The sequence below is a fragment of the Rhincodon typus genome, chromosome 10 (assembly GCF_021869965.1).
Source record: "Rhincodon typus isolate 14 chromosome 10, sRhiTyp1.1, whole genome shotgun sequence".
NCBI lineage: Eukaryota > Metazoa > Chordata > Chondrichthyes > Orectolobiformes > Rhincodontidae > Rhincodon > Rhincodon typus.
In genome coordinates this window covers 24,406,218-24,427,823 of record NC_063341.1, presented here as the reverse complement: position 1 = coordinate 24,427,823, position 21,606 = coordinate 24,406,218, and the positions used below count along the sequence as shown (strand labels likewise).

The 21,606-nt window shown below is 39.2% G+C and overlaps 1 protein-coding gene across 1 annotated transcript in view; it reads left to right on the top strand.

Moving 5' to 3' along the window:
* trmt1l (tRNA methyltransferase 1-like) overlaps positions 1-21,606 on the top strand; it is a 78,354-nt gene that overhangs the window by 46,636 nt on the left and 10,112 nt on the right. Inside the window, exons 8-13 of the mRNA XM_048601991.1 lie at positions 1,000-1,249; positions 3,915-4,127; positions 10,820-11,010; positions 11,646-11,724; positions 17,788-17,954; positions 21,349-21,432. Of these exons, the coding sequence (XP_048457948.1) occupies positions 1,000-1,249; positions 3,915-4,127; positions 10,820-11,010; positions 11,646-11,724; positions 17,788-17,954; positions 21,349-21,432 (984 nt within the window). The remainder of the gene's footprint in view (positions 1-999; positions 1,250-3,914; positions 4,128-10,819; positions 11,011-11,645; positions 11,725-17,787; positions 17,955-21,348; positions 21,433-21,606) is intronic.

The following is a 21,606-nucleotide window of genomic DNA, read 5'->3' as shown; positions in this document are numbered from 1 at the left end:
AACACTGACACCTCCACGTCTTTAGTGCCTCCTGTTATTGTGAGAGGTACTATGTAAATTCAAGTCTTTTCTTACTTTCTGAGAAGCATAGTTCATGACAGATCTGCACAATGAGTGTTAATTGTGGTGGTAACAGCCAGATCAGTTAGCTGAACGAAGAATGCTTTACTGCCCTCTTCAATTGCTTATGGCCAGAATGTGTGCAATTTTTAAAGAGAACTACATAGCTGGATATAAGACAGGGTGTGACTGCAAGGTCATTTTTTTCAGCTGTTTCAACTTGAGATCATTTATTGTTGCTGCCTTGTGGCTAAATTTTCATATGCATCTTAAAAGTTAATTTAGGATATTTTAATGACTTATGGATGCTGCAAGTTGAATTTAAGTGGTAAAGCAGTTGATTTCAACTACAGTTCTGTGCTTTAGAGCCTGGAAATATCAGTCACTGTAATATTCCAATATTCTGTAGCACCTTGTGACAGTGAACTAGTTGTAGTTTGGAAAGGAAATGAAAGTTAGTTGACTGTGTTTGTAATCATATGATGCCTCATTGCATCCTCAAGTCGTCACAGAACTCCTCCACTCGATTATTTTGCAGCATGGTCAATTGTGTCATTAAAAGTATTAGACAATATGGGCACAGCAAAATCCAATTAACAGCAATTAAGACCATTAACCAATGTGTTTTTTCTCATGTTATTTGCTTTCTTACCCTGTCAGTTGATAAAAGTGTATTGGCCACCTATGTTCCATCTAAGCTGTGCAATCATGCAGCAGATTCTTCCACAAGCCATTAACAATCAGCCCCTGTTGGTTACCGTACAACCATGCAAGAAATGTAGACTTTACTGATTATATTTGAAGAAGTCAGCTGCTCTCCACAGAAAGAGAAGGGGTTTGTTGATTATCATAATTGTTGGCAATCTCTGTCCCAGAGTCCCCCACCAGCTGTTCTACACCAGAATGTTCTAATCTAAACTGGATTATTCTATTTTGAAGGAATCATGGGGTTGCAGTGGGCCAAGCACCTTGGCGATGCAGTGAAGGTCACCATAAATGACATAAACGAGGGCTCTGTGAAGATTATTCGAGAAAATTGTCATCTAAACCGGATGAAGGTGCTATCAAGTAAAAAAGATGAAGAGGAGGATGAAGAGAATATTGAGGAAGCAGAGAATACTTTAGGAACTATTGAAGTCACACAAATGGATGCCAATGTACTCATGCATTTGAGAGCTTTTGATTTCATGTGAGTAAAACAGGTTGTCACAGCAAAAGTTACTGAGAAAGTTGATAAAATGCTTCTTTCTGTGATCATTTCCAGAATAAATTTCAGACCCAGGCTTCTGTATCAGAAGTCCAATTCAGTATACACGTTCGTCAGACAAAAATGCTCCCTGTTTTAAGAAGCAATTGTATTTTTCAGGATAGCATGGTGGCAAAAGTTGTAAGATAGCATTTATAGTTTTGAACAGAACGAGTTCTGAACAAACACAGAAAATGCTGGAGAAACTCTGCAGGTCTGATAGCATGTGTGGAGAGAGAAACAGAGTTAACATTTGGAGGCTGGTGTGCCTTTTCTTCAGAACTGGAAAGAGTCATAAAATGGTGGTTTATATACTTTTGATAGATGTGGCGGAGGAACAAGGGGAACAGATGGTTCGCGGTCCAGTGCAAAGATAAATGGGTTGCTAGTTGGGATGAAAGAGGACTAGATATGTCCTCCAGTTCTTCTGGTTCTCAGACAGCTGAGAACAAGGTAGCAAGACACAGACAAGACAGGATGCGTTGCAGGCATAGGCTGGTTTGGTGGCCGCATAGAAGAATGCAAAAAAATGGAAAACAGACGTCATGAGGTCAGACTCTGACGTTGTGGAATTTAATATTGAATGTGACAAGTAAAATTCAGGGACTAACTTAAGTTGCAGTAGGAGATCTGGGATCCCAGGTTATCCACACCCAACTCCAAACACACAGGTGGAGGGCAGAACAGCAAGTATTATGGCTATGAAGATTATCTAATAGTCAGAGAAAACAACAAAATGAAAAGTACAAAGCACGTCAAAGAACTACTATATCTCAATATAGTCTTTGACAAAGTCTCCATACGATTTTGCCTCCCAGTGGGACGTAAATGATTTCTAGCAAATTTTAGTAATAAGCATTTTCAAGTAAACCAGTGACAAACCAATTGGAATGTTCGTTCACTGAACAGGTTTAATAAAGGAATTAATATGAACATACATAATGAGGTTCTTGAAAAGATTTGAACTGAGATTTTATAAGATCCAAGAGACAAATCAGTGCATTTACTGAATAACAAGATCCATCTCTCCAGTCAAAGGAATAATAAACTTTGGTGTACTCCTACGGTCTTGTATGTCTAATCTGAGTGGTAATCTGCTCCAATCTTACCTTGAGCAGTCTGAGTTGTTTCATTATATTTTCCAGTTGCCTTTGGGAAGTCTGCTACACTTGTTGTAATGTAAGTTAGGCAGGAATGTGGAATAATCTAATCAGCCATGATTTGATTGAATGGCAGAACAGGCTTGAGGGGATCGAGTGGTCTACTCCTGCTTTTGATCCATATCTTATGTGTTCGAAACTTGGTACTCCTTTGTAAAGGGATTTTTAACCAATACTTCTGCAATTTCAATTTGCATTTGATGCATTTGTAAAAATGTCTAAGATTCAAGTTTTTTTCCATTTAATAGCAGGGCATCAAGATAGTCCTACAAATGAAAATTGTTCTCAATGTGCCATAGTTAACAAAAATCTGAGCAGACAAAATTGATCATCTTTTATAAATTGAAATATTATGGCACTCTAGTAATTTTTTGAGTGATTTATTTCCACAACACTGTGATTTGTCAAATGCAGTGGAAAATCACTGTTGACAGTTGGTACAGAGTAACCAGTTGAAAGCAAAATATTGTTAGAGCTGACAAATGTTGCCTATTAGGATCTGTTCATAGTTACTAAAGTATATTCTGCTCCAACTTGTTTAGCATAGTAAAATTATAGTCAGATTATTGATTAGCTACCTAACAAAATTACAGATCAAAAAGTTGCTAAATACATTTGGTTACATTTTGTAACTTGTTTGTGTTAGAATTAATTGAAATTTTTTGAATGTCATACATTTTTAGCTTGTAGTGTTGAATGAGAAATTATATGGCTACACCAACCTCTACTTCACAGGAAGGCAATTTTAACTTTCGATGTCATACTACTGACATTACTGATTTGTCACTCGTACAACATTAAAGTCAATCGAAAATAAATTTGACAGTGTACATCATGGGTGACTGATTCGATAATGGATATTTTGCACCATTAGCAAAAGTTAAGATGATCCCCAATTAGTTTCAAGGCAGCAAATTATTAAGTCTTTCAGAAGGATTTGAGTTTAAAACCCATCTTCTGCTGTAACTTAACTCACTGCTTTAAGTGTGAGAGATTCATTAATGTGGAAGGAAGTGTTCTATTCTGAACTTGATTGAGCCAAAAAAGAGGGAAAAATGAATAATTGTGGCCAGTACACACTCATATCCATTTCCTGCTGTTCACCATTTTATTGATTTACTAATTTTGTGTTATCAATCTCTTTGACTCTGTTCTCCAGAACACATTTACCAAACCCCTGCCTTCCTATCCTTGTACCCTAAAAATTACTTCAAAAATCAAGATGCTATAAAAGTATCTGTTTCAGGGAGAAGTTCCAACAGCAGGTTAACTTGACCTGCCTCCAGTTCAAAAGATGGAATCTGGTGGGGTGAGACAGCAGGAGGGATTTTCTGTGTAAGATATTTTGAGGGGGGGAATAAAAGCTTTCTTTCAAATGTCAGGTAATGAAGATTGCATATTGAATGGAGAGTTCTTATGTCCTCTGTAATTTTTTCATCTTGATGCAGACATTTGGACCCATTTGGAACAGCAATAAATTATTTTGATGCTGCCTTCAGAAATGTGAGGAACCTTGGGATCGTTTCTGTGACATCCACAGACATCAGCACTTTGTACTGCAAAGCCTTAAATGTCACCATGCGCCACTATGGTTGTAACATTGTCCGGACTGAGTACTACAAGGAAGTGGCAGCCAGAATGGTCATTGCTTCTGTGGCAAGGTACTCCTGATTTTTGTTGACATATTATACAAGAACAGACGAGGTTATTCCAAAATGCCTTCAAAGTAACTTTCTAGACTGTTTAATTTAAGGATAATTTTGAAATAAAGTGCCTAAATTTCCCCAAACTTTTATACACTAAATATCTGCCAAGGCTTTTCATATGCAGGCACATTTTTGTATCCATCCTCCGCTCAAATAGGTGTCTCTGACCTAGGATGAACTCAGCCAGTCTATGTGAAGTACATAATTGTTAACTCTCTTTTTTCCCCATTGGCCAAGGAGTGAACAAAATTGTTTGCGTGTCAGTGTGGAGTTGAACCCAATGTGTAGAATCTCCATTATGGTTGTACTAGGAAGTGATTCTATTCTTCATATTCAGAATATGCCAAAAAAAAAAACTAATTCATTGGAAGATTCAGTTATTTGTGCTTACATTTGTTTGTCACAAAGGAGTGTTGCATTAATGGAAAGTTACCAAAGCAGCACAGCCCCATTCATACCAATGGACGCAATTCTGTTTTCCAGACAGACAGGCTGTTTGTTCACATATCTTCATTTCAGTTGAGTTATTTTGTGATCACCATTCTGTCTATTCTGTTTACGCCAGTTTGAGACGCTTGCACTTTGCTGCTAATTTGTGTGATATCTTACAATGTTGCAAAATTGTGACATGTAATCTGATATATCCGGGTCACTTGGAAGTCTGCCAGCCAAGCTTCTGCTATACTGAAATGTATAATATTTTTAGCTGAGATCAGTAAAATAAATATGAATTTTAGAAGAAATCATGTTTTATTTTTGTTGTAGGGCTAGTGCCTGAGAGAAATCTGTAGTAATTAGAAACATTATTGCTGTATTTTAGGCAATAAATAATTCTTTGCATTTTCTTAACCTGGCATTCTCTGGAATTCCTGGAACAACTTGGAATTCCCTCCCTAACAGCATTGTGGGTCAACCTACTGCAGCAGTTCAAGAAGGCAGCTCACCACCACCTTCAAGGGCAACTAGGGATGGACGACAAATTTTCTGAAGAAGGATCTCGACCGGAAACGTCAGCTTTCCTGCTCCTCTGATGCTGCTTGGTCTGCTGTGTTCATCCAGCTCCACACCTTGTTATCAATGGACAATAAATGCTGGCCAGCCAGCAATGCTCAATCCCACAAATGAATAGAAAAAGAAATTCTGCTTTTTGCAAGAAAAATATAGAACACAATGACTGAATTGTGATTATGTGGCCAAACCAAGTACTTACAGTAAAAGTCACTGACCCCCATGGATATCAGCATTTGGGGCGCAAAATAAGTCTTTTATTTGCATTTGATTCCAGGGATGAAAATGTTGTCCTTCGTATGGCTAAAGTGCCAACATTAGAAAATTTTGAATTGCTCCAATCAAGTGAGTGTCCAATCATGGGTCCGAAACAGCTCTTGCCAATGTCCACAGTATCATCCTGTGTGACGAACACTGTGGACTACACCATCTTCCCCTAAAGTAATGCTTTACAATTCTGACCTAATTTCCTTCACTCCACCATTGGCTGCCATTCCTTCAGCTATCTGGTCCATAAGCTCTGGAATACCCTGCCTAAACCTCAACAGCCTATCATTCCTCCTCCTAGACACTCACCTGACTGTGTGTAAATACCTAACTTCTTGTGATGAGGTGACCAATAATGATGATGTAACGTGCTTTTTGGGAAGTTTTATTGTCTTAAAAGACGTTACATAAATACAAGTTGTTCTTGTAAAATCACTGGTCCCCACAGCCTCCCCATCCCCTCAAACTTCAATCTGTGATTGCAGACTCACTCTGGGAGATACAGCGACAACTATATTGTAACAGGAAACACCTGCTACTTTGTCTCAGACAGGAAGCAGCTCACTCAGAGAGAATCTATATTTTCAAATTTAGTGTCAACTGCATACTGCCACCTCTCCCTCCGCCACTTCCAGACTAGAACCGCTGCACCTACACGTAGCCCACACCATGTACAATCCAAATTCAAACACCTGAACCTCGACCTGTATACATCCCAAACTAATTCCACTATCCTGCTCTCTCCCCATAACCCTGCATCAATTCCCAAACTAATCCCACTGGCCCGCACTCCCTCCATAGGCCTGTATCAATTGCAAATTAATCCCAATACCCCACACTCTCCTCATAGCCCTGTATTAATTACAAACTAATCCTACTGTTGCATACTTGCTGTATTTTCTGTATTGTTTTGAATAACTTTAAAAGCGATGCAATTGTATTGGAGAAGAAAGCAAACTATGAAGATATGCGTGCAAAGTTAGACATGGCATTTTTGGGAAACTATTCAAAGGCCTGATGGTAGACCAACAATGCCTAACATTTAACTGGAAAAATAGTATCAGGAGTAGACTGTACAGCCTGTCCAAACCTGCTTTATCATTCGGTACAATCGTAGCTAATCTTGAGCTTCAACTGCGCTTTCTTCCCTGCTCTCTATATCCCTTGATCTCCTGAGAGGCCAAAAATCTGCCTATCTCAGCCTTAAATTCACATGGGAACTCCAGAATCATCTGGTGAATTCCAAAGATTCACAATCCTTTCAGCGAAGAGACTTCTTGTCAGAGTCCTGCATGATCAGCCCTTATCCTGAAACCATGGTCCCTTGTTCTAGCCATCCCAGCCCAGGGAGTAGGGGAAAATGGCTTCAGTGTTGACCTTGTCAAATCTCTTCATAATTTTATACGTTTCCACGAGATCACCTCTCGTTCTTCTAAACCCCAGAGAACATTGACACCATTTACTCATGTTGTAGGACAGCCCTCTCATCCCAAAGACCAACCAGATGAACCTTCCTCCTTAAACCAGGAGATCAGTACAGCACACTACTCCCACATGATGTCACATCAGAACAGCACACGGTAAAAGTGCAGCAAGACTGCCTTCTTCCTGTTCTCCAATCCCGTTGCAATAAAGACCAACATCCAGCAATTGTGCTGTTTTGAAGCTTCACAAGTTGCACCCTGTGATTGACTGCCTGCCTAGAAATTGCCTCAAAAAAACTCTAGGAATAGCAGATGCCTAACATGATGGCATAGTAATAATGTGCAGTACTATTACAGAGAAGAGGTGGAATAGATCCTGCAAAAGTAGATAATGCTCTGTCAATTAAGTCTTACAAAAAAAAACTTGATAAAATATCTTCTTGGGAAAAGGCCTGTAAATTGTTGAGTTAAGTGAATCATACACAGAAGGAGGCCATTCAACCCTTTGTGCTTGTGTTAACTCTGTGAAGGCGCTATCCCATTAATCCTCACTGCTTCATTCTCTGCTGAGAATCCTAAAGTATTTTTGCCCACAGGTTTTTTATCCTTTAGGATGTTACAATTGAATGTGTTTCCAACACCCTTTCAGGCACATATTCCAGATCAGTATAAAGCCACAAAAAAACCACCTCCGTTTCTGTTGCCAATTATCTGAGATTGTGGTATGTGGCCATTTTGGAAATGAATTCGATTTATCTATTGTGACCCATCCATGAATCACACGAGTTGAGACCTAACAACACACAATCTGTTTTTCTTCGGCAATCTGTGGTGACAACATCAAAATATTTAAAGAAATGTTGATCAAATGAATACTCCAGCACCCTGAACACTGGGAATGTAATGTTGACATAGATTCCAGAGGCCTCTCACAGCCATTCTCCAGCCTCCTTCAAACTGGAATCCAGGGAGTTCGTCCTCATTTATAGAAATTGCCCCAAGACTGGAATTGCCTGAGGTCAGGGGTCTCAAATGATGAAGGACCTTTCCACTTTGAAAATACCACCTGATTCTGTGTAAACAAAATTACAATTACATTCCCCTTGCAATACATCCCATTTTTAGCTTGTCAACTATGTTGTTTGATTTTGACTCTACCTATCTTTTCAAACCCTTATTTCCCCAATGTATTCAGGATTAAGCCCTTTTAGCAATTTGTCTTTTGGCTGAAGAGTGGAGATGTTGCTTTCAATTTCTTCTACCCTAAAACTATGTTGTTTTGTACTCAAATAAAAGGCATTAGACATTGTCCAGCTGAGATATGCTGGTGTGGGAGAAGGACTTTGAGATTCTGAGGCCCGTGAGCAGGTCACACTGCGATCACGGACAATGCCTGCCTCATTTCGCCAGTCAGACGGGATTTGGGCGGCAAGGGGGGGGTGTTGTGGAATCGTGAGGGCTGCAGCAGAACAACCTGCTGCAAGGGGCTGTATCGCCGAGACCATTCAGGCATGTTAATGCCTACTTTCAGAAGCTGACTGGAGCTTTGGAAAACAGGCTAACTGCTCAGGGCCCAGTGAGACTTTAAGATGCTCCCTCCCAGCCTTCATCAGCTCTTAGCTGCAAGCTACCATGTGAAGGGCACATCCTTCCACACTGTGGATTGGTTTATCGTTTAATGTTTTAAAATGATAGAAGGGAGTCTCTCAGTCGCAGCTGAAAAGGCAGCTTGGTGCTTCTTCAGTGGTAGAAAGCCTCATAGAAACATAGCAATGAACTCTGCTCTTATTTTCTCAGACCATCGAGTATAGGAGCTGGCACATCATGTTGAGGTTATGCAGGACACTGGTGAGGCCACCTTTGGAGTACAGTGTACCGTTCTGGTAACCCTGCTATAAGAAGGATATTATTAAATTGGGGAGAGTTCAGAAAAGATTTATCAGTATATAACTGGGACTGGAGGATTTGAGTTATAAGCATAGGCTCGGGCGTTTTTCACTGGAGCATAGGAGTTGAGAGGTGACCTTGTAGCAGTTTATAAAATCATAAGGGGCACGGATAAGGTGAATAGCAAAGGTCTTTTCCCAGAGGTGGGTGAGTTCAAAACAAGGGGGCATATTTTTAAGGTTTGAGGAGAAAGATTTAAAAGAAACCTGAGGAGCAAGTTTTCCACACGGAGTGGTTCGTATATGGAATGAACTGCTAGAGGAAGTAATAGATGCAGTTACAACATTTCAAAGACATTTGGATAAGTACATAATTAGGAAAGGTTTAGAGGGATATGAGCCAAATGCAGCCAAGTGGGACTAGTTTAGTTCGGGAAACTTGGTTGGCATGGACTAGTTGGACCAAAGGGTCTCTTTCCATGCTGTATGGCTGTATGACTCAATGACTCTAAATGTTATTGTGAAAAAGTAAAAGCTGATGATGTAGGGGGTAGCATATTGGTATGAATAGAAGATTGGTTGACTAATAGGAAGCAGGGAATAAATGGGCCTATTTCAATCTGGCAAAATATAATTAGTGGTGTGATATTGAGATCAGTGCTGGAACATCAACTGTTTACAATTCAAATAAATGACTCGCATGTCAGAAAAGAATGTATGTTTATCAGATTTACTGATAACACAAAGATAGGTAGGAAAGTAAGTTGCGAAGAAGGCATAAGGAAGCTACAAAATGCTGTAGATGGAGTAATTAAATGAGCAAAGATATGACAAATGGAGTATAATGTAGGAAACTGTAATTGTCCCTTTTGGCTGGAAGAATGAAAAACCATAATCAAAAAATGGTGAGAGACTTCAGAGCTCTGAGATACAGAGGGATCTGGATCCTTATGCACGTTATAAAAGGTTAGTAAATAATAATAATGTTATCAGTTCTACTGAAGGGGATTGAATACGAAGTTAGGGAGGCCAATACTTAATTTATACAGGGCACTGATGAGACTACGTTTGGAGTATTGTGTACAGTATTGGTTATCTTATTTAAGGAAGGATGTAAATGTGTAAGAGGCAATTCAGAGAACACGTACTAAACTAATACCTGGAATTGGTGGATTGTCTTATGCAGCAAGATTGGACAGGCTAGGCTTGTATCTGGTGGAGCTTGGAGTAAAGTGACTTGTTCAAAACAGATATGATCCTGAGGGGTCCTGATAGGATGGATGTAAAAATGCTTTTTCCTTTTATGGGAAACCTGGAATCACTGTTTAAAAGGTACAGGTGACCCATTTAAATCAAAACAGAGGCTTCTCTTACACACATGGATCAACAACCTTTGGAATTCAAAATGCAGTGCAAGTGTTTCAATGTTTTTAATGCACAATCGGCTAAATTCTTGGTAAGCAAGGAGATAAAAGCCAGCAGGAGTAGATAGAAGTGCAGGTGTGATGTTACAATCAGATTATACATGATCATCTTAAATGGCTGGCCAGAATTGTTGTCTCCTCCTTGTTCGAATATATAGAGTTTGCAAGATAGTTTCAGTTACTTTGTAACTGAGGGATACTTTCCTGCTCTTTTAGTGCTGATCCATTTTGTTCCATCTGGGTTAAGAAATGGAGATGTGGTTTCAAGTTTCTTTTATCTTTACTGTTCCTCTGGATTATGGTTGCCAGCCACCAACTCTGCTATGATGCAGAGAACTGTGTTATCTCATGAGACAGTGCAAGAATGATATGTGTAATACACTCCCAACATTGTTACACAATGCATGATAGAACACCTTATCTCGAAACATTGACAGCTGTATCATAACAGGACGCCTATTATGGAAAAATTCAACTCATGTTCTGTGAGATTTTATTGGACCTGGCGTGCAGTTCTATTGTGCTGCAGCACCAATCAAACATCAATAGTAGACCTCATAGTAGAAGCAGAAAATAAGATACTCTTCTTAACCAGTCTTACTTTGTTTTCTTCTGCTATGTTGGGTGTTTTCCTGCAGGGCTGCTGCTCGCTGTAACAAGGGTATTGAGGTTCTGTTCAGTGTAGCACTGGAACACTTTGTTCTGGTCGTGGTACGCGTACTTCGAGGGCCAACCCAGGCAGATGAAAGCCTGAAGAAAATTCGTCGGTTGATCCATTGTCAGTGGTGTGAAGAGCGGGTTTTCTACAAGAAGTGCCACATGCTAGAAGGTAAGACTCCCTTTAAAACTATGCAACTAGCTGAAATGATAGAATTGACATGAAGTCCATGTTGACAAACACACACAACATGATGTTTTGTCAAAAGCCCCACGTTAACGATTCAAGCATTTCCAGTACTTTTCAAGGATCCACTTTGCATTGTGGTGATGAAGTGGCTGATTCTGTCCGTACATGCTTAGTGAGCTTTATAAGTAAGAGATATTCAGCAATGACAGAAAACTCGTGTTTCAGCTTAGTTCACCAGCCCCATCGTAGATTTTAACTGAGGGCTAATTATACTTTGAATTACAGTTGTGTTTGAAGCTGAAGATTTTAGTTCATTATGTCAGAAGCACTTATTAGAGCTGCGTGCCATTCAAACAAAAAATTCAGTGAACGTTTGTGCATTTTCACCAGCAATAATTACAGAAGACCAGAACCAAATGTAATAAACACTCCTCTCCATGGATTCCTGAGGTATCAAAACAGATTCTCGATTTGGTCTTATGAACATATAAGTTTTGAGTTAATGCCATATAATATACACTGTAGTCACTCTGAAAATTGATTAATGACTATGGTTTTTGTCTTGTAAGAAATCATTGGTCTGTTTAGAAACTGATTTAGTGTTGTATTTTTTTCAGAGAATGTATACAGTCAGCTGCCCTGTGACTGTCATGGAAGTATGCCAGGAAAGACCGCGGTGGAACTTGGACCATTGTGGTAGGTTTATTTCTTGTGATTAAGAATAGCGTAATTTACAAAATCTTTTTCTGCCTTCCTATCAACACTGCTGAGAAATGGAAATTTTCAATGTTCTACACAAATAGTTTGTCCACCATTCCCAACAAAATTGAATACAGATATGGTGCCTATTTGCTATTTGATGAAAGAATTTCCAAGTCATAATGTGCTTTCCAAATGAATGTTTCAATTTCTTGTGGCAGTTGCATAAAGGTAGCCAAATATGGAAGAGTTGAAGGCACATTTTGGCTTTGATTCAGGTACTGGGAGCTGGTCTAAAGTATCCATATTCCTTTCACAGAAGATTGTTAACAAGTCTTTGAAAAGCAGACATAGGCATCTGCCTGTGCCATGTTTATGTGTGTGTTTGAGAGGTGAAAAAATGCCATGGTTAGGACAGCCCTGGTTTAAACAAGTTTTGCATCAGTCCACATCTAATTATCTCAAGACCACATATAGAATTTTAATGTTTCTGTTGCATTTATCTCAAGTTTCTGATGATAACAGATCTTACCATTCTGATTTAAATTTTATCAATCAACGAGACACTGTCAATACTCTTTTCAGACCCCTAAGATAACAAAAATAATTAAGCAAGCTGGAAAGAAAGGAATGGGAATACTAATAGAACCGAGTTCTGAGGAAGGGTCACCAGACCTGAGACATAACTCTGTTTTCTCCTTCACAGATGCTGCCAGACCTGCTGAGCATTTCCAGCAACTTTGTTTTTGTTCCTGATCTACAGCATCTGCAGTTCTTTCGGTTTTTAACGAATAGAACTGAGTTGCCTTAGCTTCAAAAACTGTAGTTTCAGTGGTCAGGAGCTACAAATTACCCTAGTGCTGAAGGCTACCTACCCCTGTCTTGAATTTAGTCCGCCATTTACCTCCAAATGTCTAGCAAATAAAGTATAATGTGGATAAATGTGCAGTTTATCTACTTTGGTAGTAAAAGGCAGGAAGGCAGATTATTATCTGAATGGTGGTAGATTGGAAAGGAAGAGGAAGGTCTTGGTACGCCAGTCACTGAAAGTAAGTATGCAGGCGCAGCAGGCGGTGAAGAAGGCAAATGGTGTATTGGCCTTGTTGGTGAGGGGATTCAAGCACAGGAGCAGGGATGTCATGCTGGAGTTGCACATGACCTTGTTACCTGAAGAAGGATGTTCTGGCTATGGAGAGAGTGCGGTGAAGGTTTATCAGACTGATTCTTGGGATGGCAGGACTGAAGTATGAAGCAAGACTACATCAGCCTATATTCACTGGAGTTTAGAAGAATGAGGGGTGATCTCACAGAACCCTATAAAATTCTAATAGTCTAGACAGAATAAATGCAGGAAGGATGCTCCCAATAACCAGGTATTGATAACCAATTGTTTGGAGGGACGATAGAATCAGACATGACAGTTGTCAAAGCTTAAAAAGTTGTTAAAGGATAATTTCCAAAATCTATAAAAACTAGCATTGGGTTTGTTAGAAATAATTCTGTACTGCTAAATTAAGGAATTAGATCTCTTTGCTTGTAATTCCATGATCATTGTGAAATGAACGCTAGGGCTGCAAGTCTTTAAGGTTAACATCAATGTATCACAATATTGACTTCACTTCGGATGTACATCATCAGTTGTAAATCACTTTGGAACATCCTGAAAATTGTGAATGGCATAGAATAAATACAAGACATTTTATTACAACAATTGATGTTCTATTTTGCATCTTCAAGAAATGACACTAAATCCTGTTCAGAGTGCAAGTTGCAAGTCAGTGGTATGTATTGTAATAATTGTCTAAACCAGCAATTTTCAAACTTGTAGCTCCAAATGATAGTAATGGCTATCCACAACAGAAAAGAATCCAGAAATCTTCATGCACAGCAACAGAAACTGTAGGCAACTGAGTTTAAAAAAAAAAGCAGAAAGCGTTAAAGTTGATTCAGAGATAGTGGGAACTGCCAATGCTGGAGAATCTGAGATAACAAGGTGTAGAGCTGGATGAACACAGCTGGCCGAGCAGGAAAGCTGACGTTTCGGGTCTGGCCCCTTCTTCAGAAATGGGTGAGGGGAAGGAGATTCTGAAATAAATAGAGAGGGGGGAGGTGGATGGAAGATGGATAAAGGAGCAGATAAGTGGAGAGGAGACAGACAGGTCAAAGAGGCGGGGATGGAGCCAGTAAAGGTGAGTGTAGGTGGGGAGTTAGGGTGGGGATAGGTCAGTCCAGGGAGGATGGACAGGTCAAGGGGGCGGGATAAGGCTGGTAGGGAGGAGGTGGGGTTGGGACTTGAGGTGGGAGGAAGGACGGACAGGTTAGGGAGGCGGGGACAAGCTGGGCTGGTTTTGGGATGCGGTCGGGGGAGGGGAGATTTTGAAGCTTGTGAAGTGCCAAGTGGAGGCTTGGAGACCACTTTGTGGAACACCTATGCTCGGTTCGCGACAAGCAACTGCACCTCCCAGTCGCGAACCATTTCAACTCCCCCTGTCACTCCTTGGATGACCTGTCCACCCTGGGCTGCCTCCAGTGCCACAACGATGCCACCCGAAGGTTGCAGGAACAGCACCTCATATTTCACTTGGGAACCCTGCAGCCCAATGGTATCAATATGGACTTCACAAGCTTCAAAATCTCCCGTCCCCCGACCACATCCCAAAACCAGTCCAGCTTGTCCCCACCTCCCTAACCTGTCCATCCTTCCTCCCACCTATCTGCTCCTCTCACCTCAACCTCCACGCCCACCTCCTACCTACCAGCCTCATCCCCGCCTCCTTGATCTGTCCGTCCTCCCTGGACTGACCTAACTCCCCACCTACGTTCACCTTTACTGGCTTCATCCCCGCCTCTCTGACCTGTCTGTCTCCTCTCCACCTATCTGCTCCTTTATCCATCTTCCATCCACCTCCCCTTCTCTCTCTCTTTATTTCAGGATCCCCTTCCCCTCCCCCATTTCTGAAGAAGGGTCCAGACCCGAAACGTCAGCTTTCCTGCTCCTCTGATGCTGCTTGGCCTGCTGTGTTCATCCAGCTCTACGCCTTGTTATCTCAGAAAGCGTTGAAATTGTCCAGCTGCTAATTGAGAGCCGAAGAGTCAAGTTTGCTGATTGCCTGTATATTTCAGTCAATTTATATCCTCAACAGTGCAAATTGATTCTTAATTGACATGTCCCACAGTACTTTCAGAAGCTGCCCAGCATAAATTTTCACGTCTTATGAATCTGGCCTACTCAACAATCAGTAACCGAGACTTTGAATGTTGCAGTCTAGCACACTGAAATTATTTTCTCTGAACTGTTTTCCCCTTGTTACAGTTCACCTCACCTTCAAAAAGCTTTTCAAAACTGTTCTAATAACTCAATAGAATTCATCCCTTTACTCTTTTTAAAAAAAAACACCTACGTAAACTGAAAACAGTTCCATAACTTAATATAGAAGTGATTGCTTAACAATATTGGAATGGCTTGAAGATCTCAACTTGGTTCCATTGGTATTCTATGTAATGAAATCATGAAGGAATCAAAAAGGTGAAAAAAAAAGTAATTTGTCAAAAAAAAAACAAGTGCACATTTATTTTACATGAGTTGCTACAGCCTACACCCCCATTCTTACGGAAAACAAATACTGCATTCCCATTTGGCTGAAGTGGTTGATCTGATCAGCAGCACCTGTTTTCACGCAGGTGAAGCCATTTCGCTTCTTGACATTTTCAAGTTATAGCACTGTGTGATAGCTTATCCCAAGATAGTTTGTTGAGTGCAGGTTTCAAATTATTAGCACTGCCATGTTGTGATTCCGAAACAGGACTTGGGGAATTACTTAATTCTAATTGCGAAGAAAACCTTTTCTACTAACATTTTCGCACATCTATGTAGATAATCAATTAAAAAATAAACGTTGCTGAAATGGGCTATTACACTATTGTGATCAATGTTCCCTTTCATTTTCCTTTGAGCAAGGCCTGTTTGTTGCACTGTGTGGTCCCTTTAAGATTGTAGTGCAGCTTTTCTTCACATATCTTAAAGGAGTAGTTCTTATGCATAGCCAGTCCATCCTTTCGCAAAAAGTTCTGAACTCCTGCATAGCTCCACACCATGAAGGGAGCACTGCTTGGGATGCCCTGGTATGTGCATCTCGTTTTGATTTAATTCACAATTATTCCATTTCCACATTTGTTTTTAAACTGCTAGTTTTCTTTTTGCATTTTCTATTTTGAATGTTTTGATTTTTGTGGCTTATTAGGTATGTTCCCATACAAACAATAGATTTAATAATTAGCATCGCTTCAATTTATGTACTTGTCATCCTTTTTAGTCAGATTAATATTTTATCAAGAAGAAACAAGTCCAGTGAAGGCAGTAGTATAATCTGATCAGATCTGTAACCTTTATCCTGTGGCCAGATTTGTTAGCACTAGAATTAAATAACTTTGCAAATCCAAGCTGTGCCTATCCGAAGGCAGCTCCATATTCATAGAATGATGTACTTTATTTTAAGACAATTCTCTGTTTATTATTTATGGTACAGTGTGTGTTCTTTGTATACATGTTTAGGCTTAACCACAAATGGCAAACTGAGAAATTTTCCATTGAGTTGTGAAAATTATGAAGCATTAATACACTTGTTATTAGATTATGTCTGAAGCTGAAATAAAAGTTATCTTCCTCTCAAAAGTGCTCAACTCTTGACATATTTTAAAGTTGGTAATTATTCATGTACTCTGCTTGCTAAGTATGTAGGATTTTTTCCACTTTACAAGTTGATATTTCTTTCTTGATAGCTAAATTGTAAACCATACTTCTGATTAACAATAATTGTGTGATATATTTTACTCTGTCATATGCACTTAGTGTTTTACTTCGTATGTTAACAGAGTTGGATACTGTATCCTAAAACTCCTTTTTACAACAAGGCCGGTAACATAGCATCTGAATACTGCATGTCCTATTGTATGCCAGCCCAGTTTTTTTTCTTGTCGAGTCTAATAGTATAATTCAGCATTCACAATGAATGGCAATGCTAGGTTGATGGGGAATCCACTGTCACTCCACGTCTTTATTCTTTTCAGGGAAAATAGGGTAATCAGCCTTAGCCTAGAATCACAAGAAGCTTTATAACAGTGCTTAGCTTTTTCTGGTGATGGTTGTGTTAGAGAAAGAGGTAAATGGGGCAAATAGGCACATACTGTGTTGCAAAACCAAATACTCATGATGCTGGAAATCGGAAATATAAATATAGAATGTTAGAATTACTCAGCAAGTCGAGCAGTATCTATGGAAAGGGGACACAGTTGTCATTTAGATCAATGTCCCTTCACATTTGATGTCACCTATAGTTTATTTGTAGTATATATCTGGATGTAAAGATCAATAAACTGTGAGTAGACTTCCATCTAAAAAAGATGGAAACTATAGTCTAATGATGAATCTCTATATATTTTCTTCTGTGTTTATTCTGGCAATTGGTTGGGGCTGTGCAAGCGTAATTGGGAAAATCGGTTGAACTTCTCCACAATGGCAAATTAACTTGCCCAAGTCAGGAGAATGCCTCTTTAAGATCTTTGATCTTTTTCATTAAGCACCACTGGGACAGCCGGACAGCATTTGGTCCTCCCTCTTTCACCTGCCGTTGCTGTGTGGTCCCGAGGAAGAAAAGCAGAATAACAAGGGTCTTGCTTAAAATTCATCTGTTTAAATTTCTTTTGTTTCGTAAGAAGTACAGATGTATTGATTACTGGCCATCGATAAACGGATCTGAGAGTATATAAGCATTTCTCGTATCATCAGTGGCACTCTTTATAAAAGCTAATGGAATTTTCTGTGACTCTGTGGTTGTTTAGAAAGACGGAATTTAGGTGCACCATGTTCTTTACAAATCATTAATTCTTTAGTGCTAGTATTTGCAACATTTAACGTGTGATCCATGGTTGTAGTGTTTGTACCTTAGTTAGAAGGTGGTTGCAGTAGGATTAAAATTACACTATATTGACAAACAGTGGATAGAGAATCTTGACCTTTTGACATAACTTTTGTTTGTTTCTTGACTTCTGTTCAATTTCAAGGGCAGGCTCGTTGTTTAACACAGGCTTCTTGCGAAGAATGTTGTTTGAAGCAGTGCAGCATGGAATTGAAGATATCCAGCCTCTGCTGAAAAACTTGGTTTGTGAATCTGAATGCACAACCCTGAAGCACCATTCAATATTTGGACCAATGAGCTACAGCAATCAAGGTCAGTTCACCCAGTAATATAGTTTAGTAAGGATTTCGAAAGTGGAAATGTCAAGCGATTTAGAGGAACTTCAGTGGAAGAATCAGTGTTACCACTAATTTAGGTTTTGATTGGGTGGTTTCAACCTAGGCAACATTCAGGAAAACTATACCTGGCCTCATTGTTCCTGATTAGAAAGGAGAAAATGCAACAAGAATTGTCAATCCTGATTAAGAGCATCATTGTGAGCATTAGGTAGAGGAAATATCAGATTCCATTACATGACCCTGTGATGCTTTTGCCTGACAACACTCGTGTCAAAGGCCAACTGAAGGATTGTTGTTGAGCCAATTACAAGAAGAGCTCTGATAATTTGCAGATCACACCCCGGTGTGCCTGAGTCATAGGCAGGGAAATGTTGTTAGGGTAGGAAGAATATAGTTTGCGATCATTACTTCTTGGAGGCAAAGGGCCAAGGCTTTTTGTGCATCAGTTGCTGATTATTGTGATTGCTTTACAAACATGAATCATTTGTTGTGGGTGAAAGAATGCATAAACACCACCAAACATTGTGGTTATTTTGTAACATAGTCAGCACAAAAGGCACTCAGAATTGAATACAAAAGTTGCTGCTAACTTTACAAGATATATGATAAAAGTCAACTAACAGCCTGAATTGATTTGGAGACTGTAGACTTATCACAGGGTTTAGGTATTACATGCAATTCACCAGCATTTCAACCCTGTAGTAAGATTAGTGACTTATATTTATCCATTATTTTTGATAATTACAGATTCTTCTTTTCACAAGTTGCTTTCGAGTACAGAATAGTTTCTGACCTAGCTGCCAGTTTCCTGCCTGTCTATGACTTGCCCACGTTACGTAAACAGCTCTCAAAACACTGACCAGTTTGAATCTGCTAAAATGTTGCCCTTACCAATTCAACATTCAAAATAATATGAGCTTTAATTTATATTCTTTTAAAATGTTTATTCCTTCTAAAGTATTTTTGTATGTTGTATTTGGTAGCATGTTTTCTCTCCCTAATTGATTTTGCATATGCAGTCTTCTGTGTCCATTTTGGATTTATCTCTTGGTTGTGCTTGCTTTCCTCTCTGGGGAAAAAACACTTGTGTTCACTTTAGTTTACCAAAGCTATTACTAGCACAGTATGACGAGTAATATTATCAAACCAGCTTGGTTTGATGGTAGATGTCTTGCCTCTTGATTCAGATTGAAAATTCACATCCATCTGCAGGAGTTGAATACATAGTTTAAGACATTTTAATGCCTTATTGAAAGAGTGTTGCATTGTTGGAAGTGCCTCCTTTCAAAAGAACCATTAAACCAAGGCCCACTGACCTGTTAGTGTTGTTGTAAAATATTTCATGACACTATTTGAGGAACAGCAGTTGGGTAACGACTAACATTTCAGCAGGACAGGATATCTACTCATTTTTTAACCAATGTAATAATAATAACTATACTTCAAAAGTAATTTGTTGACTCTAGACTGGGTTGGACTGCCTGAGGATATGAAAAGAATATGTATAAGTTCTTACTATTATATATACATATGAAGGACCCTATTAAAAAAATCTATATGATGTAAGGTAGAAACCCTCCAATTGATGTTCAATACATCTCCATTTTAATTTACCATGGCTCAGCTGAAGCTGAAGTGTTATTAAGTCTTTCATTTACACAATTGGGAGCTATCTCAGTGAATCCAGTATTTAATTTCAGTTGACAAAACCAAGTATATACAAGGGTAACTGTCAGTCTTACCTTTCCAGTTGAAGATGCATCCCCCACTTGTTCCCTCAGCTGCTTCTCTCAGAAAAGTAGGCCTCACTGACAGCAGTGATATTACTTATTAGCTTGTAATATTGTGGCTGTTCTTCCTTGACAGTCGCTCTTGAGATTATCCATGAAGGTTCTAACATTCCAAGTCGCAAAATGTTGAGTTTTCTTTCTTTGGGGGTGTTTACTGCGCTCAGCAATCAGTAGCATTTGTTTTCCTCAAAGTCTTCAGGATTCCCAGCTTGTTTACCTTGTTGGGACTGGTGCTGCTAAATTAAATCTTCAGATCTCATGTTTTCACCATTTTGTATGTGCTGCCATTTGTATCTTCTAAGTGAAAGAGTTTTTAAGGACTATGTGGTCCAGTGTGTGTGAGTAGCGACCTTCTTTTTTAATAAGCAGAGTATTGTAGAAACAAAGTAGTTCATTGCGTCTCCCAATCCGTATAGGTTCTAAGAATAGACTGTACATTGACGTAAAGACCGTTGGAAAGACCCATCCATAGGTCCATCTCCCATGAAAACCTTCCTTTTCTTCACCAAGTCTTTATAACATCATCATTTGGGATGCTGCTTATGCACTGAAGCCCTCTCAAACCCACGTGCAATAAATCTGACCTTTTGCATTCATTAAGAAAAAATGGCAAATCTTACACATACCAATTTCTTTGTATGAAATATATACATAAAAGACTTTGTAATTTTCTGTTCCTGACAAAGCCAGATTGTGCAGCGTTCTTTTAAGATTTCCAAATGACTCTAGTTATGCTGTCATTTGCAGCTGCTAGTCTATCAGGTCCACAAAGCAGAACTGTTTGATTGGGCATCAGAGTGATAATGGGATGGGTATCACAGACTCGTCTTGCAATCCAGAATCATTGCTTGACTAGTTGACACCAAAACAAAATATGTTGTGATTGCTTCATCTTTGAAATACGTTCATCTTTTTTATCCTGTCCAAATTGGAAACCATTCATTTACCCAAGACTGATCTATCATTTAATGAGACTGAGTGATCTAAACCCAAACACCTTGTATCCGCCTTGACTACTACTATGCTCCTGTGTAGCAAAAATGTAATAACTTCTGATTTAAGATATTAATTTAGTTAGCACTTTGCTTTATGTAGAGAGTGATGCACACTTTCTACCATTCTTTACATGAGAAAATGCTTCCTAATGTCCCTTGCCAATGGCCTGGCTCCATTACCAAACACTCTGAAGTTTTACTTGCAGCACAGCATTATTAACCAGGAGGAATTATGCAACCAGTCATTCAAAATAGTGACAACTTGCCCACAACTTGTGGGAGGTTGATGTGATCATATTTCCTACTTTTACAATGTTGATTGCAATTCAAAACTACTTGAGATGCTGTAGATCAGTTTGCGACATCCTAAAGTCATGATGAAAGGTGCTTTTTAAATGAGAGGAATTTTTAGCAGCATGCAATTAGATTATGACCCTGAATGATAAGTTGAACTGTACCCATCCTATTGTATGATGCAGATTGTATGTCACTGAGTTGCTTCATAAGGGTAATAGTGAGCAAAATAAATTAATGCTCAATGTAATTGCCAATGGTTATTTCAGTGCTGCTTTTCTTTCTCCAGAGGAAAGTGGAGTTGTTATCAAAACATCAGCCTCTCATAAACCTGGAGTTGAAGATACAACCACTCCAACTTGTTCTGGGCTTGGTAAGCATTTTATTGAATGAAATTTGATGGTAATGTAAAGCAGTGAAAATAAAGAAAATGCTAGAGATCGTAGCAGGTCAGACAGCATCCATGGAGAGAAAGCAAGCTAACATTTCGAGTCTAAATGATTCTTCATCAGAGCTCAAGTGAAGTGTAGAGAGGGTAGCATTTATA